A 13,992-nucleotide genomic window follows, 5' to 3' on the forward strand; every position below is an offset into this window, starting at 1 on the left:
GCTGATCTGATTGCCTCTTCTTTCTTATATTCTCATCATGTGACTAGATGGGTACAACTGCAACAACATTAAGAAGTTCAACATTGTTTGAGGCAAAGTGGCTCTCATTATTTTGTGGCTGCAACATGCACAATGTAAAGAACACACTGTAGCAACTTACTGCCAGTTCACAGTCACTGCAGCAACTTACTGGCTGTCATTCCTTCACCCTCACAGTGTCAAAGGCCTGAAATTTCTCTTCCTAACAGCACTGTGGGTGTCCTTGTACACCAAGGACTGCAGTAATTTAAAATGGCAGCTCCCTACCACCTTCTCCAGAGCAACTGGGGATAGTAATAAATGCTCACTCGGTCAGTGCTTCCCACATCCCATGAACTAATAAAAATTTAGGAAGATTACATTGTCATTCTTAATACAAAATAGCCATCTCACCTGAGTCACAAAGGTGTGCAAGTCCCATTCCAGAACCTGGAGCACAAAGTTTAGCTTGACATTTTTGTGCAACACAAGGGGAGTACTGCACTGTTGGAGGTGCCAACTTTCATAAGAGGCATCTTAAATAGTTGCAAAAAATTCTAAGACACTACATTAAAGAACAAGGAAAATCTCTGGAGTGTTTTCACCAATGTTTATTCCTCACCCAACAACACTGAATCAGGCTGGCTGACCAATATCATACTTCTCTCTGGAACACTGCTGTGCACAACTTGGTTGCCCTGTTACCAACACTACAACCAACAGTAATTACACTTCAAAAAGTGCTTCCTTGATTATATTGATGTTATGAAAGACTTCATTTTAAATGCAAGTTCTCTCTCCCTTTCCCCTTCCATTGTCTGTCAATTTTTTTTATCACGGTAAAAGGACAGACACAGTAATATCTTGGAAATATGATCATTTCAAAGTTCCAGTCCAAGTCACACACTATCCCAAATTGGATAGCTCAGCGAGACAATATCCTGGAATTCCCTACCCATTATCATGAGGGCCGTATCACCACAGTTCAAGATGAAAGACCACCACCACCCTTTTAAGGGAGCTCATCGTGGGCATTAAATGTAATCTTGTGAACAATGAAGATAACTGACCCTCAACCAATATCTGCAGTCAGGATTTCTACCTTATATGCGCCTCTGAGCACTGAATAAAAAGCATCATTGGGCTTCACTATGACAATGACCACCATGGAAATATGCTAAACTTTTCTGGCTCAGATCACAGATGGGGATATTGGATTTTATGAGTGGGAGCAGAGGCAATCGTACACAAGTGATCCTGGAGGCCATGGCATCATGCACATTCTGGCCCCAATGCAGTCATTTTACAAGAAAAATCATTGAGATAAAAGTAAGGAATTGCGAGGAAATGAAACTTCATCTAATTAGGGACTGCTGTGCCATCCAGTTCTTTAAATATATAAACCGTTAATTGTCAGCTATTGGAAGGCAAAACAGATAATTAACAAAAGTTCTTACCTTTTAATATAGTTCTTGCCATACAGAATCTGCTGCAGCAAAGTGACTATTGCAAAAGAACAAATAAATATGAAAAACAGGGTTCTGTTTCCCAACAGATCTCTTCCAGAGGGATCTGAATACATATCTCTCGGAGGGAGAGGGTAGTGGGTGAGTGCTGGTGTCTCTCTGGTCTTGTTTCAAGCCCTCTCCTGGGAAATCTCCGATTTGCAGTAGTTGTACCCAGTATATATTTCTAAAGAGCAGCCGTTTTTTCTACTGTTCCAGCGAAACCGAGGCGCCGCTCTGCGTTCAATTAAGTCCCATCAATCGCCCAATTCTGTGATTCTGTCCGTTCGCCCTTGAAATCCGTTGTCGCAGATGACTGAATCTTCTTAAAGCTGTGAAACCGCCAATTTTAAAGAGAAATAAGTTCCTCCTACTTTTGTAATAAGATTAAAATCGCAAAAGAAAATATATTCTTGACGTTTCAACTAAACAAAGCAACACAAATTAACAGATTTAAAAGAGGTAGGAATATATGCTTCGGGTGTAAGGTTTTAATTGTAAACTTAATCGAGAGAGGCAGTTCCAGGACAGAAAGCGGTCGCTCGGAAACATTGTTTTATTTTCAGACGCTGCTGTGCTGCCGGTCTCCAGCAGCGTCTCCAGATGCCCCCCAAACACACACAGGCTCTCGCTGCAGAATGACCTCCAGCCGCTCCACAATTCAACTGCTCAATCCAACCTGCAACAACATGCAAACAGACTCCAGTTACTTACCCCGCCAAATAAAACCGTATGCGGATATTAACATTTAAAAATAAGCGTTTAAAAATGATAAACCAGTCCACAGTTGCAATCGAGTGAGCTTCTGTATCTCGTTTCACATTGCGCTGCCTTTCCGGTTTGCTCGCCACTGCGTTTTCGATCGAAAGCCCTCAGTCTCCCTCAGAATAATAAACAAGGTCACTAGCGCATCTCGTCAAGGACAGAGATTAGCTCCCCTTTCTAACACACACACGTCCACCGATTCCACAGCCACACATGTATTCCAGTTGGGCCAACTATTTAATTGGTATACAAATTAGCATATTTTAAATTTGCTTCCACCATGCCACCAAAAATAACGGCGAACGATTACAAATGATCTCCAAAAAAAAAATCCAGGATGCTCAAGTATTAAATGCTCACAGAACACTGTCATAAATTAAACGTTTGAATTATGCAGCACTAAATATGCATGAATGTGCTACAAAGCATGGGAGTTTACGAATGACTGTTGTTGGCGTTAGTATACTCCACATCATGAAATTCCATTTCTTGTTCCTGCAATATTATTGAAGTGGAAGTAGTATTTGTAGATATCTGACATCTCTCTACACGATTTGGAGGTGCAGATGTTGGACTGGGGTGTACAAAGTTAAAAATCACACAACGCCAAGTTATAGTCCAACAGGTTTATTTGGAAGTACTAGCTTTCGGAGCGCTGCTCTAGTTGTCACCCACCTGATGAAGGAGCAGCGCTCCAAAAGCTAGTGCTTCCAAATAGACCTGTTGGACTATAACCTGGTCATAGAGGTGTACAGCACGGAAACAGACCCTTCGGTTCAACCCATCCATGCCAACCAGATATCCCAACCCAATCTAGTCCCACCTGCCAGCACCCGGCCCATATCCCTCCAAATCCTTCCTATTCATATACCCATCCAGATGCTTTTTAAATGTTGCAATCATACTAACCTCCACCACTTCTTCTGGCAGCTCATTCCATACACATATCAGCCTCTGCGTGAAAAAGCTGCCCCTTAGGTCTCTTATATTTTTCTCCTCTCATCCTAAACTTATGCCTTCTAATTCTGGACTCCTCCACCCAGGGAAGAAACTTTGTCCATTTATACTATCCATGCCTCTCATGATTTTATAAACATCTATAAGGTCATCCCTCAGTGTCCAACACTCCAGGGAAAACAGCCCCAGCATATTCAACCTCTCCCTATAGCTCAAATTCTCCAACCCTGGCAACATCCTTGTAAATCTTTTCTGAACCCTTTCAAGTTTCACAACATCCTTCCAATAGGAAGGAGACCAGAAGTGTATGCAATATTCCAAAAGTGGCCTAACCAATGTCCTGTACAGCCACAACATGACCCCACAACTCTTGTACTCAATACTCTGACCAATAAAGGAAAACATACCAAACGCCTTCTTCACTATCCTATCTACCTGCAACTCCACTTGGAAGGAGCTTTGAACCAACACTCCAAGGTCTCTTTGTTCAGCAACACTCCCTAGGACCTTACCATTAAGTGTGTAAGTCCTGCTAAGATTTGCTTTCCCAAAATGCAGCACCTCGCATTTAACTAAATTAATCTCCATCTGCCACTTCTCAGCATACTGGACCATCTGATCAAGATACCATTGTAATCTAAGGTAACCTTCTTCGCTGTCCACTGCATCTCCAATTTTGGTGTCATCTGCAAACTTACTAATTATACCTCTTATGCTCATATCCAAATCATTTATATAAATGATGAAAAGTAGAGGTCCCAGCACCAATCCTTGTGGCACTCCACTGGTCACAGGCCTCCAGTCTGAAAAACAACCCTCCATCATCACCCTCTGTCTTCTACGTTTGAGCCAGTTCTGTATCCAAATAGCTAGTTCTCCCTGTATTCCATGAGATCTAACCTTGCTAACCAGTCTGCCATGGGGAACCTCATCAAATGCCTTACTGAAGTCCGTATAGATCACATCCACTGCTTTGCCCTCATCAATCCTCTTTGTTACTTCTTCAAAAAACTTAATCAAATTTGTGAGACATGGTTTCCCACTCAAAGCCACATTGACTATCCCTCAGATGGCAACGAAACAGACTACAGATGGGAGGTGAAAGACCTGAAAAAATGGTGTACTGAGAACAACCTAGCTCTCAATGCCGGCAAAACCAAGAAATTCATTATTGACTTTCAGTGGGATATTGCTCATGCTCCCCTACACATTAACAGCATAAAGGTGGAATGAGTGGAGAGTGTCAAACTCCTGGAAGTGGTCATTCACAACAAGCTTTCTTGGACTTCATGTGGACGCACTGGTTACAAAGGCCCAACATCTCATTTTCCTCAGGCAGCTGAGGAAATTTGGCATGACGGCGAATACCCTTGCCAATGTTCATAGGTGCACCATCGAGAGCATTCTATCTGGATGTATCACTACCTGGTATGGCAACTGTACCATTCAAGATCGGAGATGGTTACAAAGAACGATGAACTCAGCCCGGACAATCACAAAACCAACCTCCCATCTATAGAATCCATCTACCAAGCCCGCTTCAAGAAAAGACCGCCAGCATTCTCAAAGATCCATCCCACCAGACAAAGCTATTCACTGTATCTTGGTACACGTGACAATAAATTCAATTCAATTCAATTCAATTCAATAATCAGTCCTTGCCTTTCCAAATACATGTACATCTTGTCCCTCATGATTCTCTCCAACAACTTGCCCACCACCGACATTAGGCTCACTGGATTATTGTTCCCTGCCTTGTCATTACCACCCTTTTTAAACAGTGGCACCACATTAGCCAACCTCCAGTGTTCCGGCACCTCATCTGTGACTAACGATGATACAAATTTGTTGTGTGATTTTTAACTTTGTATATCTCTACATGCCTAACTAAAAACAAGGCAAGGACAACAGGGCACTCATGAAGGTTGTGAATAAACAATGCCGCGGCTGTTTAGCTCATCATGTTTGCACTAACTATTAACGTTCCCTTTAAGTTCTGAGGGTCTGCGCATGCCGATCGGCACTGACTGCCGGTTTCGGAAATTGCTGCCCCGTGCGGACTTCAAAGGTTCTGACAGACCAAAACAAAACCAGACGAAACGTTCAGCTATCCAGCAAGCATTATAGTTTAATACTATGCTCCTGTTTTGTCCTGTATCTTTGCATATTATTTCTATTCAAATATTCATGTAATGATCTCTTAAAAGCCTCAATTTAATCTGCCTCCACCTCACTTTTACATTCTAACTACTTATTATGTGAAAAAGACTTTTTTCGTATCATATTTGCTAGTTTGCAAATCACTTTAAATCTGTGCCCTCTTAATTCAAACCTTTCATAAACAGAAACAGTTTCGTCCTCTCTCCTCTATCCAGTCCCCTCATGATTTAGAATTTTTTTATCAGATCTCCTCTTAGCCTTTTGCTCTCCAAAAAGAACAGTATCACTCTCTCCAGTCTATTCTCATAACTGAAGTTTCTCATCCCTAGAACTATTTTTGTAAATCTCTTGTGTTCACATTCTTTCTATAGTGGAGCATACAGATCTGTACACATTACTTCGGTGAGGTCTAACAGTGTCTTGTATAATCATAGAATCCTGACAGCAGGAAGAGAGGTCATTCAGCCTATAAATCTACTGTGTTCCTCTGAAAAGCATCCCACCCAGATCTCCTACCTCAATCATCCCACAACCTAAATACTACAGGACAATTTAGCATGGCCAGTCCACCTAACCTGCAAATCCTTGGACTGTGGGAGTAAACCAGAGCACCCGATGGAAATCCAGACAGACACAGGGAGAACATGCAAACTCCACACAGTCAGCCAGCGCTAGAATTAAACCTAGGTCCCTGGTCCTGTGAGGCAGCAGCGCTAACCACTGAGCCACAATACTACCCAAGTTCAGCATAACTTTCTTACTCTTGTACTGTATGCCCCTGTTGATCAAGCTCAGAATACTTCATGCTTTATTCACTGCTCTCCACTTGTCCTGTTACCTTCAATGATTTGTGCACGTTCGCGTCCAGGTTGCTCTGCGCCTGCAACCCCTTAAGTGTTGTGGCTCTCCTATTTTGTACTTGCTGCCTGTGTTGTTCCTACCAAGATCCACCCTGAACTTAATCTGCCAACTATTTGTCTATGCTCACTCCACCAACTTGTCTATGTCCTTATAAGTGTCTGTACAGGCTATAAAAGTCACAGTGCTTCCAAGTTTAAAATAAATCACAAAATTTGAGGTTGTCCCCTACACATCAGATCTAAATCATTAATAGATATCAGGAAAAGTAAGGGATCCAATACTGACCCTTGGAGAACTCCACTACAAACATTTCTCCAGCTCAAAAAGTAAATATTGATCACTACTCTATCTTTCCTATTATTCTGCCAATTTTGTATCCTTTTCCTTTTATTCCATAACCTTTCTACAAGTCTGTTGAGTGGCACTGTAATTACTGCCTTCTGGAGGAGGTTAGAGTGGATGAATGCTTAGCTGAGGAGCTGGTACAGGGGAGAAGAATACACATTTTTGGATTATTGGAATCTTTTCTGGAGTATAAGTGACCTGTATAAGAAGGATAGGTCACATCTGAATTGGAAGGCAACTAATATACTAGTGGGGACATTTGCTAGAGCCACCAAGGGGTCCTAAACTAGTAAGTGGGGTACGGGGATCGGGGTTAGAGAGTGGTTGGGGTGGAATCCAGAGAGATGGAGAGAAAAGGGATCAGTCCAAGGCTGGTACAGTTGGGAAAAGGAGCAAGTCAAATAGTCAAGGCAAGCAAGAGTAAAGCATAGAACGAGGTAGGACTGATAAATTAAAATTGAATTTATTTCAATGCAAGACGCCTGACAGTAAGGCAGGACATGGTTGGGAACATAGGACTGGGATATCATAGCTAGTACGGAGACATGGCTCAGGGATGGAAAGGACTGGCAACTTAATGTTTCAATATATAGATGCTAATGGAAGGATAGAAAGGGGGAGGGGAGCAAGAGTGGAGGGGATGTGGTGTTTTGATGAGGGATAACATTACAGCTATACTCATAGACGATATTCCAGAAAGTATCCCCAGACAAGCTATTCGGATGGAACTGAGAAACAGGAAAGGGATGATCACCTTATTGGGATTGTACCACAGACCCTCCAATAGTCAGTGGGAAATTGAGAAGCAAATTTATAAGAAGATCTCAGTTATCTGTAAGAATAATAGAGTGTTGGGGATCCAAGATGGTGGCAATCTGAAAGGTCTGTCCTGCTGATCTCTGCACCACAGCTCAGACAAAGTGGTGCTTTTACCCTCTCCACTTAAATTATTTTGGAAAAATTCGATAATTAAATACTGGTGGAATCGTTATAAAGCTTTTATTTTCGCAAGAGAAGATGACTAAAAGTAAAGGCACGGCTAAGTCCCAACACACAGGGTATTCCCTGGCAGCGTCAGACATGCCCGCAACCATAACTGTGACCACAGCTTCAGCCTCCTCTGCAACTCCACTGGAATCACTTACCCAACAGGCCTTGGCTATTGAGTTTGTGAAGCTCAGGGAGATGATCGAGGCGTCAATCAAGGAGAATTGTAGCAGGCTGGAACTAATCTCGGCTATGCTGCACAAACATGAGCAGGAGGGGCTCGGAAAGTGAATGGAGGAGGTCAAATGGCGGACTGCAGCATTGGAGACCGTGATCAAGTCCTTGACGGAGACGATCCAGGCCCTCGAGAAGCAGGTCCGAGCCTTAACCAAGTAGATTGACAAACTTGAAAACAGAGGTCAGAGGAAGAACATCCAGGTCGTCAGGTTGCCAGAGGTGGAAAGTGAATAGCCAATACGTTTTTTTGAAGTCTGGCTACTGCAATTTCTTGGCTGGGAAGCCGAGGCGGGCTGCATGAAGGATGACAGAGCTCACTGGGTTGCGGTGTGCAGGCCCGGTTTTGACTTGCTTCCCCGCCAGTCCTAGTGCAATTCGAATGCTACAGGAACAAGCAAAGAGCGATGGAAGCTTCCAGAATGCAAGAGAAGGATCCACGGGGTTTGATTTACAAAGAATCCAAGACAATGTTCTTCCAGGACTTTTCTGCGGCCATGATCCATAAAAGGAAGCCCTTTGGTGAGGTGAAGAAAAGACTCGGTATTCAGTACCCTGTAAGGTAACTGGCAGTGCTTCGTTTTACTTATGATTAGTCTGTACGCTTGTTCGATTCTTCAGTAAAAGCAGAAAACCTTCGGGACGTTCTAAAATAGACAGGATAATCTAAAGGATATGGACAATCATGATTAGATTAGATTCCCTACAGTGTGGAAACAGGCCCTTCAGCCCAACCAGTCCACACCGACCTTCCAAAGAGTAACCCACCCAGACCCATTTCTCTCTGACTAATGCACCTAACACTATGGGCAATTTAGCATGGCTAATTCACCTGATTTGCACATCTTTGGACTGTGGGAGGAAACCCACACAGACACAGGGAGAATGTGCAAACTCCACACAGACAGTTGCCCAAGGCTGGAATCAAACCTGGGACCCTGGAGCTATAAGGCAGCAGTGCTAATCACTGAGCCACCATGCTGTCATGTTTTCTCTTTTTCTTTTGTATGTGTCTCCTTTTCTTAAAGAAAGTGTTGTTGGATCTTTTTCTGATGTTAATTGGGGTTAATGCATAGTTGGGGATGGGTTGAGTGCTGATTTTTAAGTCTTTGTTAATAGCACTATTTTTTTTCTTTTGCTTCAATTTGGGGTGTGGCTTAAGCTGCAAGGAGTTATGGAAGTGTATGGGAGATGTGTAAGCGCCCCCCTGTGGGCACTGGGTACAGTCCCTCAATAAATGCCTTTTGTATTTGTTTTTTTTAGATTAAATTACTTACAGTGTGGAAAAAAGGCCCTTCGGCCCAACAAGTCCACACCGACCCGCTGAAGCGCAACCCACCCAGACCCACTCCCCTACATTTACCCCTAACACTACGGGCAATGTAGCATGGCCAATTCACCTAACCTACACATTTTTGGGCTGTGGGAGCCCAAACCGGAGCATCCGGAGGAAACCCACGCAGACACGGGGAGAATGTGCAAACTCCACACAGTCAGTCGCCTGAGGTGGGAATTGAACCCGGGTCTCTGGCGCTATGAGGCAGCAGTGCTAACCACTGTGCCACCGTGCCGCCCATAAAGTTGTTGGAGGGAATCCTAAGGGACAGGATGTACATGTACTTGGAAAGGCAAAGGACTGATTAGGGATGGTCAACATGGCTTTGTGCATGGGAAATCACGTCTCACAAACTTAATTGAGTTTTTTAAGGAAGTAACAAAGAAGATTGATGAGGACAGAACGGTAGATGTGATCTATATGGACTTCAGTAAGGTGTTCAACAAGATTCCCCATGGGAGACTGATTAATAAGAGGTACAGTTAGTAAGTTTGCAGATGACACCAAGATTGGAGGTGTAGTGGACAGCGAAGAGGGTTACCTCAGATTACAATGGGATCTTGACCAGATGGGCCAATGGGCTGAGAAGTGGCAGATGGAGTTTAATTCAGATAAATGCGAAGTGCTGCATTTTGGGAAAGCAAATCTTAGCAGGAGTTATACACTAGGGAGTGTTGCTGAACAAAGAGACCTTGGAGTGCAGGTTCATAGCTCCTTGAAAGTGGAGTCACAGGTAGTTTTTGATAGATGTAGTTTTTGAAAGTTCTGTTAGCTTGTTAGGTGTAGTAGTTTTAGTTTGCATTGTTTTTAGGCTTCGTTCATACTCGGCGATTTTTAAGTCGAATTCTGCCTCTCGGAAGTTCAAGGGTTGTTGTAGAGGATTATGGCTAATTGTAGTCTCACATGGTGTACATGGTGAACATTAAAGGGAGTCATTCGCCAGTCAAGAGGAAGAAGGTACTCTTGAGTCTTAAAAAGGAGAGGGTTGATACTGTCCTGTTGCAGGAAACTCACCTTGGTGAAAAGGGTCATTTTGATCTGGTGTTTTCTTTTTATCCTTCAATACTAACAGTAGGGCAGCGGCCATACTCATTTGGAAGAATTTCCTATTTAAGTTACTAGATCATATTAAAGATGAGTATGAGTGGTTCATAATTCTTAAGCCTTAATATATGGTGAAGAGTATGGTATTTTGAATGTTTATTGTCCTCCGGTGCACCCCCTTAAATTTCCGATAGATGCATTCTCCAAATTGATTGCCTTTGCGACATATTATTATAGGGGGAGATTTTAATTTTCTCATGGAACCTATGGTGGTTAGAATCCTCAAGGACCTCCCAAAATATTCTCTGCAATCTAAGCAACTAGTTGATTTATGCATGGAGTTGGGACTGGTGGATGTTTGGAGGCGTCTTCACCCTACAGATAGGGACTTTATGTTTGTTTCTAATCCGCACAAGTGTCATACTTGGATTGATCTTTTCACAGCCTGTTTTTGGATTTTGTGATGTCCTGCACAATTGGGAATATTACCATTTCCAATCATGCAGCAGTATATCTAGTGGTCAAGATTAAGGGAAATGTCGCAGGTTCACGGGACTGGCGAATTGACCCTTTTAATCTCAAGGACAGTAAATTCATTGAGTATTTTTCTAATGAGTTTAACGCATTCTTGGCTAATAATTCAGATACGACTAGCAACCCTTATATTCTCTGGGAGACTATTAAGGCTTATGTTAGGGATAATTATTTCTCACTTTGCCAGTTGGAAGCAACAGAAGGGAGAGCAACAGCATCTGCTCGAGGCACGACTGAAGACAGCTGAGATGCCACATTTTAATAGGGCATTGGTGGCCAAGTTGTAGCAGGTTACAGCACTTCGGTCCACCCTGAATTCCAAGCTTAAACAGATAGTGAGGAAGGAAATTTCCTTTGTGAAACAAAGGTTGATAGACCGGGCAAATATCTGGCATATCTGGCTAGGAAAAAGAATGTCCCCCAATCTATTCCCTCAATCAGGGAAGGGACTGGAATTCTTGTGATTCTAAGAAGATCAATGCTGCATTTCAGAGATTTTACTCCAAATTATACCAGCCAGAAGGCTGTGAGGACAGATGGTTTAAGATGGAGTCCTTTTTTAGGAGCCTGGATCTTCCAGGAGTGACCTCCAAACAGGCGTCTCTCCTTAATTCTTGATGAAGGGCTTATGCCAGAAATGTCAATTCTCCTGCTCCTCGGATGCTGCCTGACTTGCTGTGCTTTTCCAGCGCTACACTCTTGTCTCTCCTTAATGCCCCTTTAACAGTGCAAGAGAAACAAGAAGTAGTGAAGCAGCTTCAAAGTGGAAAGGCGCCCGGCCCTTATGGTGTATCTAGTGAATTCCACAAAGAATTTATAAATATATTGTCAGGGCCAATGCTGGGCATGATACAGTTATGACTGCCTCCCACTATCCATGAGAGAGGCCAATATCTCTCTCACCCTTAAGAAAGGGAAGAGCCCAGAGGACTGTGCTTTATAGGCCCATCTCGTTTTTAAATTCTGATTTTAAAATTTTGTCCAAGGCTCTCACATTAAGGCTGGAAATGATGTTGCCTTCCATTGTCAAAGAGGACCAGTTGGGTTTTATAAAGGGCCGCAGATCCTTCAAATGGTCCAAGTGTGTCAGCAGCGATCATTTCAGAAATTAGTAATCTTTTTAGATACAGAGAAGGCATTTGACTGGGTGGAGTGGCCATATCTTTTTTACACCCTGGAATGGTTTGGTCTAGGTAAAATCTTTATTAGGTGGGTAAGGGTTCTTTATAGCTGTAGTTCTCACCAATGGATTAAGATCCAGTAATTTTAGTATCTGTAGGGGCAGTCGGCAAGGTTGTCCCCTCTCACCTCTACTTTTTACACTGGTGATTGAACTGTAGCAGAGGCTATCCGTAGGGATCCTAACATAACTGCCCCAGAAGTGGGTTCAAAGACACATTAGATAACATTATATGCAGATTACATTTTTATCTTTTTGTTGAAACCAGTAGTTTCTGTACCCCATTTGGTACAATGTATTAATTCATTTGGCTTATTTTTGGGCTATAAGATTATTTTTTCCAAATCGGAGGCTATAGGGGTCTTGGAGGTATTCTTGTTACTCCCGTCTTCGATCATTTATTTAAGGCAAATTTTATCCACTTGCTTGACAAGATTAAGTAAGATGGGAGGCTCCTCCAATAGCCTGGTTCGGCTGAATGGCCCTATATTCATTCCTCATCCTTCCTCATTTGTTCTACCCTGTGTGATTTTTCCCAGGTAAATATTAGGAGACTTAATTTCTGGTTTAGTTCTTTTATCTGGCACCACAGGCCCATTATTAAGCTTGCCAAATTACAATTGCTCCAAGAGCTGGGAGGAGTAGACCCCCCGAGTATTAGAAGATATCAATTAAGCTCCCTTTTATCTTTTGAGAGCAACTGGGGTTGTGAAGACCCAGCATCAATATGGTTGGATATTAAGGACTCCCAGGCAAAGTGTCTCCTTATTAGTCTGTTGTTCTTAGATAAAATGAGAACAGTTGCGGACTACTGCTGTAATCCAATAATCATTAATACTATCAAAGCGTGGAAGGCAATGTGGCAGAGTGAGGGTAATATATCTAAAACTTCTTTTCTTACCCCAATGGTTGGTATGCCAGGATTCCAGCCAGGGATAATGGACCCAGGGTTCAAACTCTGGGTAGTAAGGGGAGTTTCCTGTTTGGGTCACTTATTTAAGGGTGAAACATGATGTCCTTTGACCAAATAAGCCACAAGTATGGATTATCCAGCAGAGACCTTCCTTGTTTTTTTCAGATTAGGGACTTTATTCAAAAAGAAACCATGCTCTTGACTGACTTTTACAGACTGGATACAGAGAAGAGGGTGCCCCTTACCAAGAGCACTCTCTCAGTTAGTACTCTTTATCATCTGTTAGGGATGGTCCCTCGGATGATATTGAGCAACTATGTGAGGTCTGGGAGAGAAAGTTAGGAGTTGAGATGTCCTCGGAGACATGGGGGGACACTTGTGAATGTGCAAGAAAGATTTTGATCTGTAATAGGACCCATGCCATGCAGCTGAAGATTCTTCATAGGGTCCAGCTGGCCCCAGACCATCTTTTAACATTTAAGGTTGGAGCATCCTCAGTGTGTCCCAAGTGTAAAATAAGTACTGGTACTCTCACTCACTGTCTGTAGTCCTGCCACAAGTTTTGTACGTACTGGAGTGCTGTGACAGGAGTAATAGAGAGGGTCTTGGGGACCGAAGTTAAGATGGACCCGATTTCTCTTCTTTAGACACTCACGGGAGAAAGTGTTTTTAACTTTCTGCTCAAGGAAAACTATTTTGATGTGTTGGGTATCTGAAAACCTCCCCTGGCCTGTCGGGTTGGCATAAGGTAATCATGGAACATAACCCCCTGGACTTCCCTATAAATATGGTGCATCAAAAAATCGAAAATTTTTATAAGACATGGCAGCCCTACTTGGATTACCTAGATGCAGATTTGTCTGCCATTTTAACGAGGGCTTTTGTGTAGCCATGGCAATCTGATTTAGCGAACGTGGTGCCCTGAGAGGAAGAATTTTGAATAAATGCGGGTGTTATATTCAATGCTTTCGAAGGTCAAGAGCTATTGTTTCGTTGTGCTGAGTGATGTTATTTAGTTATTACTTCTACTGGACTGTTTATCTTGCACATGACGATAGTTTTGTTTTGTTTGCATTACTGATTTTATTTCTTTTTTTATACATAGTGGTGTTATTTGTTTATTTATCATTGTTGTAATTTTGTAATCTTATAA

The 13,992-nt window shown here is 42.6% G+C and overlaps 1 protein-coding gene across 5 annotated transcripts in view; it reads right to left on the reverse strand.

Moving 5' to 3' along the window:
• The window catches only part of st8sia5 (ST8 alpha-N-acetyl-neuraminide alpha-2,8-sialyltransferase 5), a 53,395-nt gene extending 50,674 nt beyond the window's left edge, over positions 1 to 2,721 (reverse strand). For 2 of the 5 annotated variants that reach the window (XM_043714812.1, XM_043714563.1), the window contains exons 1-2: positions 2,238 to 2,721; positions 1,476 to 1,855 (exon numbers count right to left, since the gene is read on the reverse strand). In XM_043714812.1, the coding sequence (XP_043570747.1) occupies positions 1,476 to 1,600 (125 nt within the window). In that variant the 5' untranslated portion in view covers positions 1,601 to 1,855; positions 2,238 to 2,721. Of the gene's footprint in view, positions 1 to 1,475; positions 2,203 to 2,237 lie in introns of those variants that run through there. The other 3 variants (XM_043714730.1, XM_043714646.1, XM_043714901.1) reach the window with 3 other exon arrangements.
• Between the last annotated feature and the right edge of the window lie 11,271 nt (positions 2,722 to 13,992).

Source organism: Chiloscyllium plagiosum, chromosome 1 (genome assembly GCF_004010195.1).
Source record: "Chiloscyllium plagiosum isolate BGI_BamShark_2017 chromosome 1, ASM401019v2, whole genome shotgun sequence".
Taxonomy (NCBI): domain Eukaryota; kingdom Metazoa; phylum Chordata; class Chondrichthyes; order Orectolobiformes; family Hemiscylliidae; genus Chiloscyllium; species Chiloscyllium plagiosum.